General features: G+C 27.9%; 1 protein-coding gene across 1 annotated transcript in view; it reads left to right on the top strand.

The window, feature by feature from the left end:
• Nucleotides 1-1,177: 1,177 nt before the first annotated feature.
• The window catches only part of LOC148302465 (uncharacterized), a 322,290-nt gene continuing 303,472 nt past the window's right edge, over nucleotides 1,178-19,995 (top strand). Inside the window, exon 1 of the mRNA XM_088271569.1 lies at nucleotides 1,178-1,775. Coding sequence (XP_088127695.1) covers nucleotides 1,637-1,775 — 139 coding nt within the window. The 5' untranslated portion in view covers nucleotides 1,178-1,636. The remainder of the gene's footprint in view (nucleotides 1,776-19,995) is intronic.

Below are 19,995 nucleotides of genomic sequence, written 5' to 3'. Positions count from 1 at the left end.
CATGAAAAACCGCTATTTTTATACAAAAAATAAATAAAATGAACCTCTTCTTTCCAGGGTTGGTAATGACATATTGCGTTGTATTCTAAATAAATTGCTTTTTGATATCAAAGCGTGCAAAGTAACCCTTATTCACACAACAGCAAGAATGAATAATTTTCACATTACCTTTTCGCTGATGTGAGAAATAAAATGAGTTATTTATATCGTAATACGTGAACGTTTTTATTATAATGTCCATTAAACAAGGTGTATAAAAAACTACATTTTTAAATTACATTTTATTTTAGGAAAGAGCCGTGAACTATGAAAAAGTTAAAAAATATTTAAATATATAATTGTTTTTGAATTATTATTTATACGTAATTTACGTATTTCTACGTGCGTGAGAATGAGGCCATTTGCATATTGATTATGCCGTAAAATGTGAATAATTATAAATATTTTATTAGTATTTTTCTTTAAAAAAATAGTTTTCTAAATTTATTTTCCGAGTGATTACAAAAAATCCATGTATTTTGTAAAAGTACATATCGTTTTAAAGTTCTCATTTCAATCGAAGTTATAAAATTTAGTATGACGTTAACTTTATTTTGGTATCGGTGACTTGATCTATCGGTGATTGTTTTTAAGCTTTTTTCCACATTCTCATATAAAATATTATTTAAATACTACTAAAATACATATAAATTTAACATCGTCCAAAAATAATGCAGTTATAATTGAAGTTTCCATTAAGTTTTTATTAGCTATTTTTATCTCTATTAAACCAGATATTTTTTAGCACTAATTAAAAATACGTATATTCTTTTTTGGCATATTATATATTCTTTTACTTTAAAAAATGGTTTACTACTCATATTTTGGTAACATTTGTGTTATTATTTGTGTTAAGAAATTTGTAACTTTTTTATGTGTTCATGAAGTTAATTATTTCACCCAGATATAAAAACGTGTTTATTCAATATTTATTTATTTATTTTATGTTTGTAAAAGTTACTGAAATGTATCGGTTAATGTTATTTTCTTATGTTTCAAAAATATTTGTGCCTATAAACGAGTTAAATTTCATTTCTTTCACTATCTTTAAATCGTGATTGTTAATCTTTTGTTTTCAACTAAAAGTAGGAGTTGTTTGGAACCATCCTGTATAATAGTTTTATTTTTCTTTATTTTCAGACAAACGGGAAAGCCGGAATGAGAAGTCATCAATCATTTTAGGAATCCTATATGGAATTGAAGGGCGGGAAGTTTCTAACATTTCTCCAACACGTGGATTCAATTATAATAATCGCGAGAAGTGACGTGGAACAGTAAAACAAATACAATATTTCTCAAACTTTATAGTAAAACACCCATAAACAGTTGTGTAAATTGGTGATTTTAATCACTTGTGTAAGATTTTTTCATAGTTCAAAAGTTAATTTATAAGTAAAGTAAAGTACTTTAAAATACTTTAAAAAAAAATTAATAAAAAATGAAATACAATTTTAACGTGTTGTACTTTATATAAATAGCGCGTAAAATGGTGTGATTTTTTTAAAACTCATAAATTGTTAACTGTGTTTTGTTCACAGTCGTAATAGAAAGTGTTTTTTTGATGTGTGTGAAATAAAGTGCGCAAAGTTTAGTTGCCATGGCGACTAAGCGGAGAAGATGGTCACACCCTGTGACGTCACCACATCACTTTGGTATAACCAGATTAAGGATCTTCTTTGCAATCATCTTTCAGTACTACTGCGTCCTGGCGTCGACATCCTTGCCAATTAGTGGAGGTAAGAATGTTATATTATACTATGCCCACATAATATTTTCTTAGATTTTAAATTAAATTAAATTAAACTTTGTAAAGAAAACTCTTAATTTAGTCCTTAAAAAAAACAAATATTAAATTTTTTACATAAAATTAAGATGTATGATAATTCTGTGAAAATTGTGATATTTTAAATTCACTAACATTATTTTATTCGCCTCAAAGGCAGGCTCGAAATTGAAAATCATATTTCTTACAATAATATGTTTCTTATTTTATCACAGAAAATAAAAAAAATGTAAACATTTAATCTTTATTTTGTGAAAAAAAAACTTTTTCTTCTAAAACTCGTAGACGGATTTTAGAAAAAACTTAATTTTTGAGGTTTCTGGAAGCTATTCAAAATGGATAACTGTGAAAAATAAAATAGTGTATCGGTAAAGTTGGTTCCAAAATCTTCAAAGTCAAGGGAGAATGTATACGAGTATATTTCGATTAAAACTTAGACTCCTTGTAGGGAAAGCTCTAAATGAAAAGTAAGTAGGAAAGAGGCACAAGCTACCAAAAATAAATGACAAATACACGGATTTGCAAATTTTTAAACTATTTTACAAAGCACAAATACGTTTGCACAGAAAAAAAAAGTAATTTCCTGTTTTGTCATTGTCCTGATTTTTGTGTATTTTTTGCGATGAAGTCATGTATGTTATTGTCATTTCTCTTAGATTTGAGCCCAAATAACTTATGTGTTTATGTGCACAAGTAGTGTTATGGTGTCGAATCATAAAATTATATACTGTTATAACATCAATGAAACACTGCTTTCATTTAAAAATATATAAAGTTGAAGAGTTATTTTCAAACCGCGTTCATCATTATATGAAGAAATATTAAGTGTTAGGGAGATTGAGGAGTATAAAGTAAATATATAAATGTGAACTTTTTTGATATTATATTTTGAAAACAACATCATTTTGTCTCCTTTACATATTTCAGTTTTTAAGGGTTAACATAAATTTGATCGATATTTATCAAAAATAACAAATGCAGTATTTATACAATTAATTAAAATTAATTTATCATTTAACTTTGATACAATCAATAAATCTAATACATTGAAAATATTTTGTTTAGGATATTTTACGATTGTTCAGATGCTAAAACTATTTTTAGGGGTTTATATTCCGTGTATTGATATCAGTTCTCTTATCAAAGCTGATAGGATATAAAAATAAGGATTAGATATAAATCTTATTTTTAGATTTTGTTGTTTATGAGACAGTTGAGGTCTTGTTATTCTAAACATTATGTATTCCTTTTAAAAAATTATTTGTGTAAAAAAAAATACTAAGAAAAACAAATATTTTTCTTTTCAATGCATATTTTTGAAGGCGTTGATACAAAGTGATTTGATTAGGCATTCACATCGTTGCCCGGTTTGAATTTGAAATCATCGCAGCAATATGCGCGAGAAATTATGGATTTTCCCTCCAAAAACATGCGGTTTTTCTCATTACGGAATATGACGGAGGATTTCGCTCGAAGGATGAATTCCAGGAATGGAACGTTCACGGAATAATGAATATAGCACCAGGAAAACAGGGATCCGACATAATTTAGGGAATTTGTTTTTTTTTTAGAATAATTCTTTACTGATGCTAAACTTTCATGAATTAATTAATAAATTCTTGTACATATAAATATTCCCATGAAAATTAAATTTTATTTTTACTTTTTTTTTGTTATTTTTAAAGAGATTTTCGTTTTTATTACATTCACAAATCTAATACTATTTTCGGTGATCTGAGAGGCCCGTTATTAAAAATAGGGGTTATAAATAAGATGTAGTAGAGCTCGAATCAATATAGTTTAACTTTAGAGTCCGCGACATCTACCACGAGACTACAGACCATTTTTTTATGAATGGAATTTTAATCTAGGAATTTGACTGATGAAGCAAATTTAAGTAAATATGATTTCAGTATCGGATTTGGCAGTCAGTTTTTGGTAATATCTACCCATTTTTATTTTTATTTATCATGGTAAAAATGCTATTATTTCATAAAATCTATTACGATACGTATTTTGATACATTCTGCATCATTATCAAACACCGTAATGAGCATCATTATAAATTTAATGTTTGTTAATGATGCGACATGCATCGAAAAATGTGTCAAAATACTGTGAAAGCTTTAATTTATTTCTTTGATCTTAATTTATGTAATTAAAAGTTTAACAACATGTTTTAAAAGTTTTGAAATAAAGCATTTTCATAAATAAAACTGTGTGCTGTTAAACACATCATCTTTTTTTTGGTCTAGAAAAACCGTGGACTATTCAATCGTAAACCCAAGAAAGGCTTTATAGATTTCTATGACATAATTTAAATATTCCGATTTTTAGATTTGCTTTGTTTTCGTTATAACCACAAAATTTCACGATACGCTATTTCGATGCTTCGAGAGGCTTACGTTTACGTTAATATTTTATTTGATAAACACGTAAATAATATGCGTGGAAGCAACCCATTATTATCTTATGTACAAGAAAACCTTTTAAAACATCGATTGACGCTTTTGAATAAATAAGCCTTGTTTTTTTGCGTCTTTAAACCATACTGTACAAAAAAGCAAATCAGAAAAAATACGTTTTCGAAAGTAATATTTGTATACTAAATATATACTTATTGAAAAAAAAAATTTTCAATCATTTATCAAAATCGTAAGAGCAATATATTTTTTAAGAAAAAAGGGACACATCTTTCAATGAAAAAAAGATCCATAAATAACTAAAAAAAATAAAGTTTAAACAGTATTTATTATAGCCGATAATGTAAAAAATGACCCATGGCTAAGTGCTTTCTGATTCATAATTCAATTTATTATTAGATTAAAACCAATATTTTTAGCTTTTCCACTTTTTTATTTGACCAGCGACCGGGTTTCGTCGTTACTGACATCATCAGACTGGGTCTCCAGTCTGATGATGTCGGTAACGACGAAACCCGGTCGCTGGTCAAATAAAAAAGTGGAAAAGCTAAAAATATTGGTTTTAATCTAATAATAAATTAAAAATGCAATTCCATCACGAAGTGTCAGTGGATAATATAAATCATAATTCAAAATAATTTACTGTATTGCCATTTCGTTAATATTTCACGTTATTTTGAACAAATGATTACTCATTCCTATTCTTCTTTTTCTTTTGACATCTATCCACACCCAATGGTGAATAGAGCACTGCACCGTATTGATGCAGTATTATCTTGATCATTACTTATATGAATTAAAGTTAATCACTCCTGCGCTTCAGTGACCGTTTCGGCGAAGTATTAAATAAATATTAGAGTGTAAAATCACGAATATTACTTTCACCTTCCTAGAAATCGAACTTGGGACCTCCAGCACGGTATTTAAACACGCTAATCATTATACCACGGAGAAGGACTCATTCTAATCTTTGAAAAAATATTCCAATATTTGATATTTTATTAAGTATTTTCTACTCCTCCCATATTATATTATTTATATAAAACCTCTTTTCAGGGGTCTTCAATTTTTGCAGACATTATTATCTTATTAAGTTTTCACATTTTACTAAAAACCAGTATCATTATTAAATAATAATAAAAATATTTAACAAAAATATATTACAATAATCGTTTAAAAAAATTATGAGAGAAAATATTTTATCACTTGATTCGGCAGTCACTTTATGGTTAAATCAATCTATTTTTAATTCATGTTTTAATTAGTAAATATCACTTTATTTTAAATCTACTGTGACACGTGTTTCGGTGCATTCCGCATTATTACGGTGTTTGTTAATGATACTAAGTAAAATTTAAATTAAAAATGAATATATATAATATAATTAAAATATATTTAGTCATGAAAGTTCTATTAAAACTTTCAATGGGGATACGTCATTGGAAACAACATTGGGGAGTGTTTCGCAAATAATAAGGTGAATTTTAATATGAAATAATATTGAAGATGAAGAAGAAGAAGAACTAATTACAGATTAGATATTTTATTTTTAACCCCTAAAAATTTCACGATTTCCAAACATATATAACATACGACCCTTGGAAAGCCTTTTGTTTTATATGAAATATATTTGGAACACGGAATTTAACCCTCTCTGAGTCGTATATAGAAAGAAGTAAACGAAAGCTGACGTTTAGAAAATTTATGTTCAGGTACCTACTCTTCTAGACAGCTATAAATAATAAATGTTGTTTTAGGAGAAAAATACATATCATAAGAAAAAAAGCGAATTTTTCATATTTAGGTATTTGCCTTAAAAATGCTCGTTTGTGTATTCAATTAATATTTCTTCGGCAATGAATAAGGATAAGAGAATTGTATGTTTTAGTTAAATAACGCCTTACTAGGATTTCCAGCCTTTATTAGTGGCTGAAAGAGTCACGGTAAATATAATAAATGATTAAATTACTATACAAAAATAAGTAAAATAATTTGAAACTTAAAAATTAAAAAAAATAATCAAAAGCCTGAGACAACCTAATTAACATGTTTCACTCAAATGTTTTGGCCTTAATTAATGCTTTATCGCATCCTAGTTATATTTTTGGGTGATATTCGTCGTTTCTTTAAGTCAAGTATTTTTATTTGAGCTCATAATGTTTATGTCTGTTTAAGAACTAACGAAATATTTTATTTAAAAAAATAAATATCGAATATGATAAATACGTAGTCGTTAAGTACTCGAAATAAATTGAGTGTTTTGAGCCATTTATGTAAAATATTAAACAACATCATATTGTGTAGAGTTTTGAAATGCCTTATTTCATTTTTGATGTTTTACAATTTTTTAATAAAATTCATAAAATATTCGTTACGTTTGTGTTATTTACAAAAAAGTTTTTACAAAATCAACGTTGATAAAAAAAAACTTCACTATGGGTAAAGCCTTTGAAGGCTTTTATATGTTTTTTTCATTGGTCATGTTTTATAAAATCTGTATTTGCAAACAAAAACAAAGTACCTTCGTACAAAAAAATCTCTGAATTGGAAAATAAACATTTAAAATAAATTTAACATTTCAAAAAAAAATTAAACGTATGAGAAGTTTTATAAATCTGATATTTGAGAAAGGAAATACCATTTTCAATGATTCAGCATTCTCCCTATATACAGGACATATAAAGACCTCCCAGGCTGGTGAGAGATGGATGTTGATAGTTTTCTCCGAAACCATCTTATTTATTTGAGTGACACTTTATTTCGAGGAATTCATAAGGATTTTTAAAAGTGTCATATGGAAGAAATGGCGATGATTTTTTAATGGAAGGGAAAAACGTGTTTGGGAATTCCAAGAAAACTGGGAATGATATTTTATATTTCCGCCTTGAAAGAAGCCGAGTCAAGAGACTTTTCGTAAAATGGGGTTTCTTAAGGATTACGATTGAAAAATATTTGTTTTTTTTTGCGTATTTGAAAAAAGTGAAATGGTTTATTTCATCACTTTTGTGTACTAAATAGCCAGTTCAGCAGTTACGGACGATACCCGTGGATCTGAAAAACGTATTTTAAACTAAAGCACATCTTAATATTATAGCAAAATTTATCTTCAAACGTTAAATTTGGAACTCACCGTCATATTTATCTTCATTCAGTATTCGATTATGAAAAACCTTCACCATTTAAAAAAGAGTAAGAAAGAACAAAATCCCTTTGTATCCAAGTGATGAAGATTTTTAACATTCAAATACAAATATTATTTAAAAGTTATCTTTTACTTGATAAATACTATTTTTATTAAAAATCCATTTTGAGACATGAGAGCGTTGAAACATGACAAAATATAGAAAAATATTATTAACTAAGTAAAATTTTATTTAAAAATGGAAAGATATCATCATGATTTGTCGAATTAATTAATGATAAAGTGAGTGAGCTTGTGTGTGTATTTGAGTGAGACAGTGAATTAAATTCTACTCCTCCTACCATCTCGCCGTTTCTCTGCAGAATTAGACAAAGAGGATAGAACGGTACACACGTCTTCCTGACATGTATGTCATGTTCTAGCTTCATTCACATCTATACATCTAGTCATACATGCACTCCGTTTACATTTGACTTTTGGTGCTACCAAATTTTAGGTTCTGATGGATATGGTCGTGCCAAGGTTTTTTTACCGTCTTCGTTCATTTCTCCCGTTCACATTTACTGAATATACTTTCTTAGTCATTCTCTCATTATCCATTCGTGTCACATATCCATACCACCTCATACCAAATCATATAAATTTTAGTTCGGAAAATAAAAGGAATTTATGGATCTAATCATAGTTTATTCATTGGATAATAAAAATGAATAAATTTGTCATATTCGCTACCCTCAAAAGGTTCAAAAGAATAAACATATTTGTTTGCAAATTTTGCAATTCAGCGCGAGACGAGGGAAGACATTTCGCGGTTAAGGGGTGGAGCAGATGCACACAATAGCCTCCGCAATGCAATAAAGTGCATTCAAAGGAGCCCGTTTCATAACGAAAATATATGCAGCGAAATCTGAAAGTTGCGCCGTTATAAAAATGCATAATTTTGAGACTTTTGAGCGAAATTATTTGCAAATAAAATTCTCTCGATAAACTAAGGAAACCGATAAGAATTGAAGCAATTGAAGTTGTGCATGTATAATTGTGGATGAAAAAATTATCAGCCTCCATAGTGTAATGGTCAGCGTGTTTAGCTACCGTGCTTGAGGTCCCGGGCTTGATTCCCACGGGGTAAAATAAATATTAGTGAATAAACACCCTAATATTTATTGAATATTACCCTGGACCTAAAGCAGAGGGCAGATCACCTTTTCTTCATGGCTTAGCAATCAATCAACGCTTCGTTAATATGATGCAGTGCCCTATGCAGTATCGGGTGCGGATAAGGTATGAAGATGATGTTATGTAGATAATGTTTACTAACCAATACGCCGCTTCCTCGCAGAAGTAGGCAAATAGTATCACTTAACCTGTCTATGAGAGGTTATAAGCACTGTAAAAACCCAGAATTTTATATCCTTTTTCATGTTTGTTAAGATATAGAAATGTAAAAATAACCCCTAAGTGGAGAAAATTCTCATTTGTGAACAAGTATTTGGAAACAGTCAAAATTTTATAAATATATACGATACTTCATCGCTTTGCAAATTTTATTTGCTTTTTCTACATCATGCATCTCCTCATACATTCTCGTAAATTACTCCTATTTTTTGCTTGTCTATTATATATTTAAAATATTCAATTTAATAATAACATCAAAGTATCAGTAGTACAGTACTGTGAGGTGGTTAGAAGAAAAGTCATAAACCATGCTTGACATACGAGAATCCGTTTTTTCACTTGTTCGTTGGATCAGTTAGAGCGTTTATACATTGATAAGCACAAACTCAAAACATCTAATACATTTTTTATACGTGCATGTTTGCTATTTTTATCCATGGAAACCAAATGTGATATCCGAGCTAGCCTTACAAATGAAATTCAATTGAGTTTGAGTGTAATTTTAAGACGAGTACACATTCAATAATTCATTAATCTGTGGTAGGGAGATAAAAAGGCCCTTCGTTTTGTGTTTGAGCGGACTTATACACAAATCAAATGTTTGTGCCGAGCAATCATTACGCAGGGAAGTTTTGTCAAAAGATTTTCCAGCATTACCGGAAGACTGAATTTACCTAGTAAACTTGGGTCGGGTTGCTTCAGTAAGCCCGACAAATTAATAATGGATATTGGTTCGGCTAATCGGATGAGATCTCTTCGTGGGTACAGCTAGCATCCTTCCACTTCTGATCGACCCATCGATAAACCAAGGAATAAAAGCCAACCTTCATTCTCCACGGTAAGTGGATGGGCATTAAGCTAAGATTTCTGAGTAATTCAATTTCTCTTCCTCCTCGGTTCTGAAGGATAACTTTGTCAAAGAACGCGGTTTGCGCCCTGACTAATTGTCCTTAAAGGGTTTTCGAAAGAAGATCCTTAATCATGTGTAACTTGGTAATGGATTGGCTCAGCGATAAAAGTAGGCCCGGATTCGGCCAATTCCACATTGTTTGTCAATGTTTTTACAGGAAACTTTCTCCGTGTATTTTACTCAAATAATTGATATTGAAAACGGATGTAGCCCCGCGTTACAAAATTCATGGCTTTAAAATATTAACGTGTTACATCAAAATGTTGAATTTGCGGTGAACTGGGGTAGTTGTTGAATTAAGCATTAACATTTGATGTACCTAACATTTAAAAATTAAAATGATATGCTGTATCATTTAGGTATAAAATTAAGGTCTCATATTCAGGTTTTGGATCTATGCTTTAGGGATTTTATTACGAATAAAACATTTTTACTTTTGCCTTTTTAATTAAGGTTTATATGGCGTAAATATTACAAAAAAATCCTATAAAAATAAATAAAAGTAAGCATAAAATAAACATATTTACATATATGTTCTTGCAAACAAACACATACAAACTCATACATGTTTATAAATAAACGAGTTTATAGACATATAGATACACATTAGTACATACATATACGTAAAAGATAAAAAAGTAGAATACACCAAGCCAAGAGGGTTTTAATGATCTCATGTACTGAATGTACATTAGGAACGTGATCTATCCTGCTGTGGTTATGGTCATGGTCTCGTTTGTTGAATTTATTTGCTCATGCTAACTGAACTTACAAGATTTATTTATTTATATTATTTATCAGTGGAATACTATAAAAAATGCAGTTGAATTTCATATAATAAAATAAGTATATCGTTTTTTCCATATTCATTTTATTAAACTAGTGGGTGGGTTTCGTCGCTACCAATATCATCAGACTGATGATGTGACGACTCTTATGATGCTAGTAATGATGAAACCTAGTCACTGTATGAATAAAATGAACGGGAAAACGTTTTATAGTTTTGTTTTGTTATATGTACTTGATTATGAAAGACTATGATTTTTTTAAATTATTCACATGAACAAAGATTTATCACTTCATTTCCTTATTATCAATTTTTTTTAAATAATCTCATATAAACAATAAATTAAATAAAAATTTCCTTTGTATAAATACACATTCGTAAAATAAAACTACCCTTTTTAAATATTAATGAAACGTAATACCACTCCCTTGAGCTAAGGTTACGTCTCGCTGAGTAAATATCTACGTGTTGATTTTCAGTATTTAATATACGTACTTCCGTAAGGAATGTTTACTTTTAAATTCTGTCATGTTGTGATACACAAAATATTGTCACAAAAATTATTTCACTTGTTTACGAATATGTACTGCTTACCCTTTGAACCTTTTAATCCTTGGGGGTTCTTACTCCGACAACTTGTTAGTCACCACATTTATATGAGACGAATATAAAAAACCTGCCATATTAAAGTTTTGCGATTATTTTTTATTTTCTGTAAAAAATGACACCTGTCTTTTACATTTATTTAGGCAGATTTCACCGAAAACTTATTTTGACGTAGGTACTTTTTCTGACAAAATGACGTGAACATATCCTGCACATGTATGTCTAGTAGTTGTTTGGTGTCAAATTTGATTTGACATATTCGTTTGTCAATTTGTTGGATGGAAAATTTTTGTATAAAAAAGTATACTCACTTTTGCATGTTTAAAATAAAATATGTTAAGAATTCAATGGCTTTTGCAAATCAAAACTATGCTTGAAAACACATAAAGATAGTTTTCATGTAATTTTTTGACATCTCATCAAACATGAAGAAGAATATGGAAGTCTGGGCATTTACGGGACTGACGGCCATCATAGGCTGGTTTAAGTGATCACTTTACACACGTGTAACATTCACCAATTCTACCCATAATTGACAACCACACTTCTCAAATTCTTGGAAGTTCTATATATATATGAACCAATTTAGAATTATTGTATCTTGGATCACAAGAACTTCACTAGAGACATCTATTGGTGAGATGAAAATAGGCTTTTTATTGAGCAGAAACTCTTATATCAGTATGTGATGTTCGAATCCTGGATTTAAATCACATACATGAGAAACGCCAGAAAATATCATTTCAATTTTTATTATTTAAGCTTATAATTTTACCATTTAATTCATTTATTATGCCCAAAAATAATTTGAAAATTAAGTCCTATGATTAGAGTTAATCCAGATTTGTAATCAAGTATTCGGACACACTCAAAATTTTGTAAAGATAGTTTGATTTATTCTTAGTTTTATTATTATTTTCTAGCTATACACGGTTTGAGTCTGGTTAAATAAAAAAAAAACACGTTTCTAATACTCATGTTAAATTTCACCATGCTTATAGGTATTAAATATTACAGCAGCTATCAAAAAGCCGGGTATTGATGTGACGTTAAACAGATGATACTACCATTACGGTAAAAATAAGTGTTTTTTTTTTAATGAAACATGTTTATACAAGTCACGGAATACATTTTTTTGTGTTCATACTTTTATTTTTTTATCTATTATATAAATAGTAGATATTGCCTTTTGATTCCACATTTGCAGATATTCATTTCTGTAACAGTGTCCTCAAATTTTAAATATAAAATAAAAGAATAAATAAAATAACCGTGGAGAAATATAAAATTTCTTATAGAATAATGAGGTAGATAAAATGGATTTTTTGTACCACCATGATTACACTATATAAAACAATGCAAGAAATTTCAAGACTAAAGTAAGTTTTTTTTGTTGGAAATCGATACTTTCATTTATAGCCTTTAAAATGATATTTTAAAGGCATCAATTCTAAATGAAACCCACCTAAACCATACGGAAATTCATTAATCAAATATTTTTATGGACAAAAAAGTTATATCGGGGAATACTTTACGCAAAGTATTCCATTTTAATATTTTTGAGAAAGTAATAGAAAGTTTTATTAGTTTTTATTCAAAGTTCAAATACCTTCAATAAAATTCAATTCAGTTTCGTCATAATAGTTAAAAGTTTACATCCACAAGAAGTTTGTGTGTACCAACGTAATTGAAAAAGTATTTAATGTGAATTTAATTTGTTTGTTCAACTTAAACTATTAAAACTATTTAGATTATATCTTAGACCCACCAAAACGAAGTAAATGCATGCAAAAAATTCAGCATTCTAGAACATTAATTGATAATGAACCTCCAAAACGATAAAATATTAGAATTAAGAGAATTGGTAGGTTTCCTTCTTTGATTTTAAGATAAATAAGGAATCAGAGCACTAAGTTTGTTTTTTTTTGTTGATAATCTGGTTATTAATCATTAATTGATTCGGCAGTCACTTTGTGCTAATATATATTCATTTTTTATCCAAAATTAAAGTTTAACTTAGTAAAAACTACTTTTTTATTAAAATATATTGTGTCACTGGTTTCGATGCATTCCGCATCATTTTCAAACACCGTATGTGAAGTTAAGTCTAAATTTTAGAGGTGTGTCCTTAGAATGTTTAAAAGGATTAAGAGGGGGTAAGAGCTGTCTCTTATTTAATATTATATTTTTAATATTTGTCATTTTTTATCAATGGAAACAAAGACCATAGTAATCTTCTTCATTCTTAATTATAAATTGCCTTTGTCCAATGTTGCGACCACCATTATAATGGTTACCTTTTGGGTGGAGTAATTTTGTGGTACGTTTTTTTGTGAATTCGTTTTTTACCATGAATTAAATAATTCATGATGAGGAATCGGACAGACTCTAACATGAAAATTTTGTTGTTGTTGAGAAGATAATTTTTTATTACAGATTAAAAAAAATGATTACATGGTTTAAGTGGCCGTCAAACTCTTTATAATATACATGCAGAATATGGATTATAATTGAGTATAATTGAGAGACACTAGTATTTGGCGTTGACAGGGTTTTTGGAATTAGTGAAGTAGAAGTAACTTTGCGTTTTTCCACTCTAAAAATAAAATAAAATATTTATTTTTAAGAACAAAGCAAATAAATGTAAGGACATGGGGTTTTGACTGAGACAGAAGTTTTGGCAATCTTAGGGTTATATATACCATACTTTGTATTCATCGCCGCACATCTCTGTACACACTGAAAAATTAGTGCTGGCGAGTTTTAGTTTTCATATTACTTCGTATTATTGAGCCCTAGAGAAACAATAAACACCAAAGTGGCCACAAAAGTAAGGCATAGGTTTTAATTAAACGGTATGCTATGTATATGCTATATATATATATGTATATATATGTGTATATATATATATATATATATATATATATATATATATATATATATATATATATATATATATATATATACATATATATATATATATATATATATATATATATATATATATATATATATATATATATATATAAATATTTTTAATTGATTAATCATTAACTAACTGTGGAATGACATGTTGATTATTTAAAAAAAAATTAATACCTGTAATTAACCGCTAATGAGTTTTATTTTTATTATACACGACTAGTTTCGAAAACTTACAAATGTTTTCATCTACAGGTGAAAATAAATATACACAAGGGTCTTAAAATTTTCACAACGGATACCCATTCCTGTTATTCGCTCAGTTGCGACCGATAAATTGAGAGTTTGATAAACGATTTATCTTAAGTATGCTTAAAAACTATCATCTACGGAGTACAATTTTAATATAAGTCAAAAAGTTTGCCTAAATTTACCTTAAATTTGTCACTAAAATATCAATCCTTTTTTACTCGCACCGCATCTGAGTAGGAAGTTAATAATTTTTGTATTTTGAATTCACTAAAGGATATTAAGATCAGTAGTGTAAATACAAAATATTTAAAAAAAAAACACATTTTATTTCTGCGGCATTATATCCATTTTGAAAAAGTTATATGATGGATTAATATTAAATAAAACCAATCGAAAAAATGTTTTGAAGAGGGGGTAAATTTATTCCTCTCAAAATGTTGCAGATCAAAATTTCTTCTTCTTTATATTCAAAGTGTCATTTGTAAGTGGAGGGCATTCAAATGAGTCAATTTTTATTTCGTGAATTACAAAAAAATTCTCGAAATTCACTGGAATCTCATTTCACATTTTCCTCAAGCTGAATTTTAATGTAAAATTATAAAGTCACCATGAAAATGTACTGATACATGAAAAGGTAAGGTTTGGATTGTGAAAATATGGACGGGTATTTTTATTTATATTAAAAATAGGTGTCGTCTTACGCTGTTAAAATCAAACGAGAAAAAAGGATGAGCAAGAAGTTATTTAAGGAAGATTGATGGGACCGTAAGGTCCTGGAGGGTGAGATCAAATCCTCGTTTTCATTATACGACAAATCATTATTCACCCAGATTTGACAGGATGAATTTATTTTATTATTTATTTTTATCCGTTACAAATATTTTTTTGTTATGCGGTTTTTTTCTTAGAAAGTATGATTTTCCACATAACTCAAAAATGCTTATGGATTTTTAAGGAGGTGGTAAAACGCAAATATACATTTCATACGTAAGGGAAAATAAATGAGAATAAATGTAGATTAAAAATTTATTATAATTTAAATGTAACTTCGTTTTTAAATCACTATAAATATATTTATAGTGATTTTAAAACAAAGTAACAATTTAATTTTAAAATTGAAAATCACAAAGTAAGTGATTCAAATATAATAATAAAAATAATAATAACTCTTTATTCCAGCTTATATAAATTATAAAAAAAATATTTGTTAACTTATTCTTAGCAATTGTATTTGCGTAGCAAAAGTTTTTAAAAAAAAAGAGAAATATTTTTGTTGTACATATTTTTTTGAAAGTGTTTTATTACATGTACAAATATTCTAATTTCATTCTATTTCTGAGAGCCTACGCGGCTCATTATTAGAAATAGGTATCAAGTTGTGGTAGCGTGGGTTTGAACCGAGAAACTCTGACTTAAGAGTCCACGACACTAACCACGGGACCACAACCCGACACAATCTTAATGCGCCAAACAATACGGTACCTATGATAATAAGTGTATACTGTGACTTGAATTACTTTTATAAAAGACGATTATATTACTTTAAGGTTTACAGAAGAGAAAAAGTAGCTTTTAAAACGAACTAGGAGTGCATTTAGGGCTTTCAACAGTAAAAAGGCTGTACAAAAGTGATAAAAAATACGGAAAAATATATACATACTTTGTATAATTTATATATGAAGCACTAACTTTGTGATTTTCCATTTTTTAATTAAAATTTAACTTTGTTTTTACTATACATACTTTGTTTAATTAGTTATTCAATATAAGTAAAAAACAAAACTTGATTGCAATACTTTATAATCTCCTTTACTATCAAACTACTCACACATACACACAAACACACATATTGAAAATAGTTTTTGAAAATCAATCAAACTTAAGTTTTTGTTTTGAACCTCGCTAGTTAATTCAAAGAAAACTTGTGAAAATTATTATTTTATTTAATTATCTAGAGTTAAGAGCATTATAAAGGATTCTTGTGCAATTGTGTAAAGCGTATCTAGAAATTGATTAGGTTACTTTCTCATGTAACATGTAATATGGCTTAAAGGATTTACATGTTAACGAGGAACATTTTAATTAAATCGACTCTTAAAACCGATGTGCGGTTTTGTAAGGGAAACAAAGGAACTGAGAATGTATTAACGCAACTAAAACAACCCGTGTAAATGATGTTCTCAAGTTCCAACAAAAAATACAAATCTACAAGGTAAACAAAATATCGTATTACAATTTAAAAATACAAATCAACAATGTAAACAAAATATCGTATTACAATTTTAAACTTATGTATTTATACATTGTGAGCAAATATCTAATAAAAAAATTTTCTAAAAATTTTAATATCATAAAAACATATTTTTGGTGATTATCTACGAAATAAACCCCGAAAAATACACTCGTTTTTTTTTACATCTTAATTTATCAAGAATATAAACTACTTGAAAATATAGTAAATATGTTTGAAAATGATGCGTAATGCATCGAAATACGTGTTAAAATGCATTTTAAGAAATAGTGGTATTTACTAAGTAAAACTTAAATTATTAATAAATATTACCACAATGTGACAGAATCAATTAATGAAAAAAATTAAAAAACTGCTTTTTAAAATTCCTTTAAACACAACAACGAGAATATCTTAGCCAAGATGTTATTTTTTATTGTGTTCTCTTTTATTAAAAAAAAAGTATTTCGCGGATGAAATTTCCGGTGCGCAATAAATAAAAAATGTTGTTTCCATTATTTGAATAATATTAAATTATTTCATCTGCATGTTACATATAGTTAAAATAAACAACATATTAGAACAATATTAGAATTGAAAATATAGTACAACCTCATTTATATATTTTTAAGCTATGATTCGCTTTTTTTAATTGTGTTCTCCATAAAAAAATACCAACAAATATTCAAATACTTGAAAGAAAATTCTGTTTTTGTTATACAATGAAAATTTCGAGGCAAGTACATAAAATTATACTAACGATAATATATTTTTATATATTTTGCCTCGAAATTATTTGTAAACAACAAATACAGATTCTTGTTTTCAATATTAAAATAAATATTGTATCAATTAACCATGCTTTGTACATTATTTGCTTCGAACTTTATCTAAACTGTTAGGTTATACATTTGTTAAGATAGGAAGGCACTTAGAAATTTATATAATATATGTATTAACAGTCTACTGTTATAACAGTCTATAACATACAGATAGACAACAATAGTTGATATTAATTTCTATTAATAACAAATCCGATAGATCCTGAACTCTGTGGATAGTAATTAATAGTACTGTTATGTTTGGTTGGTTTTGATGAAAGCTAATTATATTGTACCTACTGATAAATAAACCCAAAATCTAATTAACTCCTCAAATACAACAATGTTATTAAAAACGTACTAAATTATAAATTTATCAACAATATCCAATAAAAAAAAATACTAAACATTAGCCTATTCAAACAACATTTTGAATGTGTCTTAATTTTGTGCAGATAAATGCTAAATTGTACCAGTATTATTCTCATCTTTGCTGAGATTTCAATATATCTTTTATTATCCGTCTTTATCCTCATCGCTGAAGGTCATGACCATTCTTTCTTCTTAACCTAAAAACATTTTTGTATTAAGTGTCCAAAAAACTGAGGGACTAGTCGTAGATAGATGGAAGAAAGTCTATCATCTAAAATACCATTTTTATATGAAAATATTAGTCTTTTGGTCCAGGGAATTCTGAACATAGGTTTCCAACAATATCACTAGAACACGTCTATTATTTGTCTTTCACAAATTCACAATTATCATAAAATCATTTATTATTAAAGTATGGAAACAAGAAAAATATTTACTCAAATAACTGTTAAATATTATTGGTGTGTCCATTGAAACGAAGTATTTATCGTATTTACACGAAAGGAGATCGATGTTTTAATATTGCAGGGCTGACTTTTGAATTTGGCTGGCTTAAATGATTATTTTATGTACGTACTTGTGTAACGTACAGCATTTTGCCCATTATTGATTTTATTTATTGCATACATTTTGAAAGGTATTAATGCACTTTATTTTTGAAAGGGATTTAATTTTATGAGCTTTGAATTAATTCAGGAATACCATAAAAATGTTGTAAATATATATAAAAAATAAGTACAAGCAATTTCAAAAATATACATCGGAGTTCAAAATTTGTAACATTTCTATAAAAATGTTATTTCGTTTATCAAATTTGAAAAGAACCTTTTAAAAACTACACTTCCTTACGCTTAACAAAGAGAACTAATTTAATACCCAATAAATATCAGGCGATACAATCGGTAGGTAACATTATTTACGTGAAAATTCAACTCATCGCTTAAAGTACGCGTTTCTTTGTTAATACTGTTAGTGTGTTCATAAACCTTAGAAGTAAAACGAATCCATAAAATATGGGTTCGAATATTTCTTTTATGTTTGAAACGGTTTCGTGTTCTAGATTCGTCAAAAAAATTTTTAGTGAACAAATTATATTTTTTGGTTTAACCTACTACCATTTTGTTGAGTAAGCGTGATTTTTTTCGCCCAAATTTTGGGCGTCTAATATTAAAAAAGGCCTTTATAGTGACTGAAATATTCAGAATACCATAAACATACGATTATATTTTTCTATACTGCTAAACTTACTCCAAAAGTCTTATGAAAAACGTTAATGCTTAACTGGACATTAGAAAGATCAAAAATCTAGCTTAAGGAATTTTTATTTAACCATAATTATCTGTAGTACAGTACGATTTTTAATTTTCATTTGTTTAAAAAATATACAGTTTTATTATTTGGGTAAAGTATGTTTTAGTAATTACAAGAAAAGTGTGTTTTAGTATTTTTTTAATGTAATAGATATTTATTTTAAATTCAAATTATTTAGGTCAAACAAGATCACAGAAATATATCTTAGATTTTTAAGGTGGGTAGAAAACTTTGTTCATAATCTGGGTTCGTTCACTTCAAAACTTTACTTCACACCTACCGGCTTCGGAATAACTATTTCATCAGATCAACTGTAGACTACAGTTTACAATTGATCCGATATACAAAGTGAACGATGAATGATAAGACGAGAGTTATATCACAATACCACAAAGTTAACAATGCTTTAAATATCTTCTTCAAACCTCTATCCGTATCTCAATGGTGCATAGAGCACTGTTTCATATTAACCCAGTGTTATATTGATCGTTAACACATGAAGGAAAGGCGATCAGCCTTCCGTTGAAAAATGAGAAATGAAAAACTAAAGTGAAAAATGTTAATTAATACGGAATATTAAAATCATATTTAAAATATAAATATAAAATTTTGATTTTTATTCACTTTAAGTTTTACGTAAGTAAATACCACTTTATCATAAAATCTATTTTGACAATTTTTTCGAAGAAAAAGTGGTATGTATTTACCAAGTAAAACTTAATTAAAAAATAAATAGATTTTAACACAAAGTGAAATCAATGAATTTATACAAGATATTTAAAAAAATGTAATTACATTGGAGCATTATATTAGATAAAGAGTGAAAATTGTAATCATTGAGTTTTTTGTGAATGGAGTTGGTCTTATGCTGGTATTTATTTCCAGAAAAATAAGAAAATCCCATTCAACTAAGGTTTTCCGAGGAAAACTACCCTTAAATACAAAGATGCAATCATTTACCTGACTAGTCTTTAAGTTGAAAGGGTAATTTTGCAAATGACT

This window comes from Brachycentrus maculatus, unplaced genomic scaffold, assembly GCF_059751285.1.
Source record: "Brachycentrus maculatus isolate JH-2025_06_01 unplaced genomic scaffold, ASM5975128v1 h1tg000451l, whole genome shotgun sequence".
Lineage (NCBI taxonomy): Eukaryota > Metazoa > Arthropoda > Insecta > Trichoptera > Brachycentridae > Brachycentrus > Brachycentrus maculatus.
The sequence above is the reverse complement of the archived record's forward strand: the minus strand, read 5'-3'. Positions and strand labels throughout refer to the sequence as shown.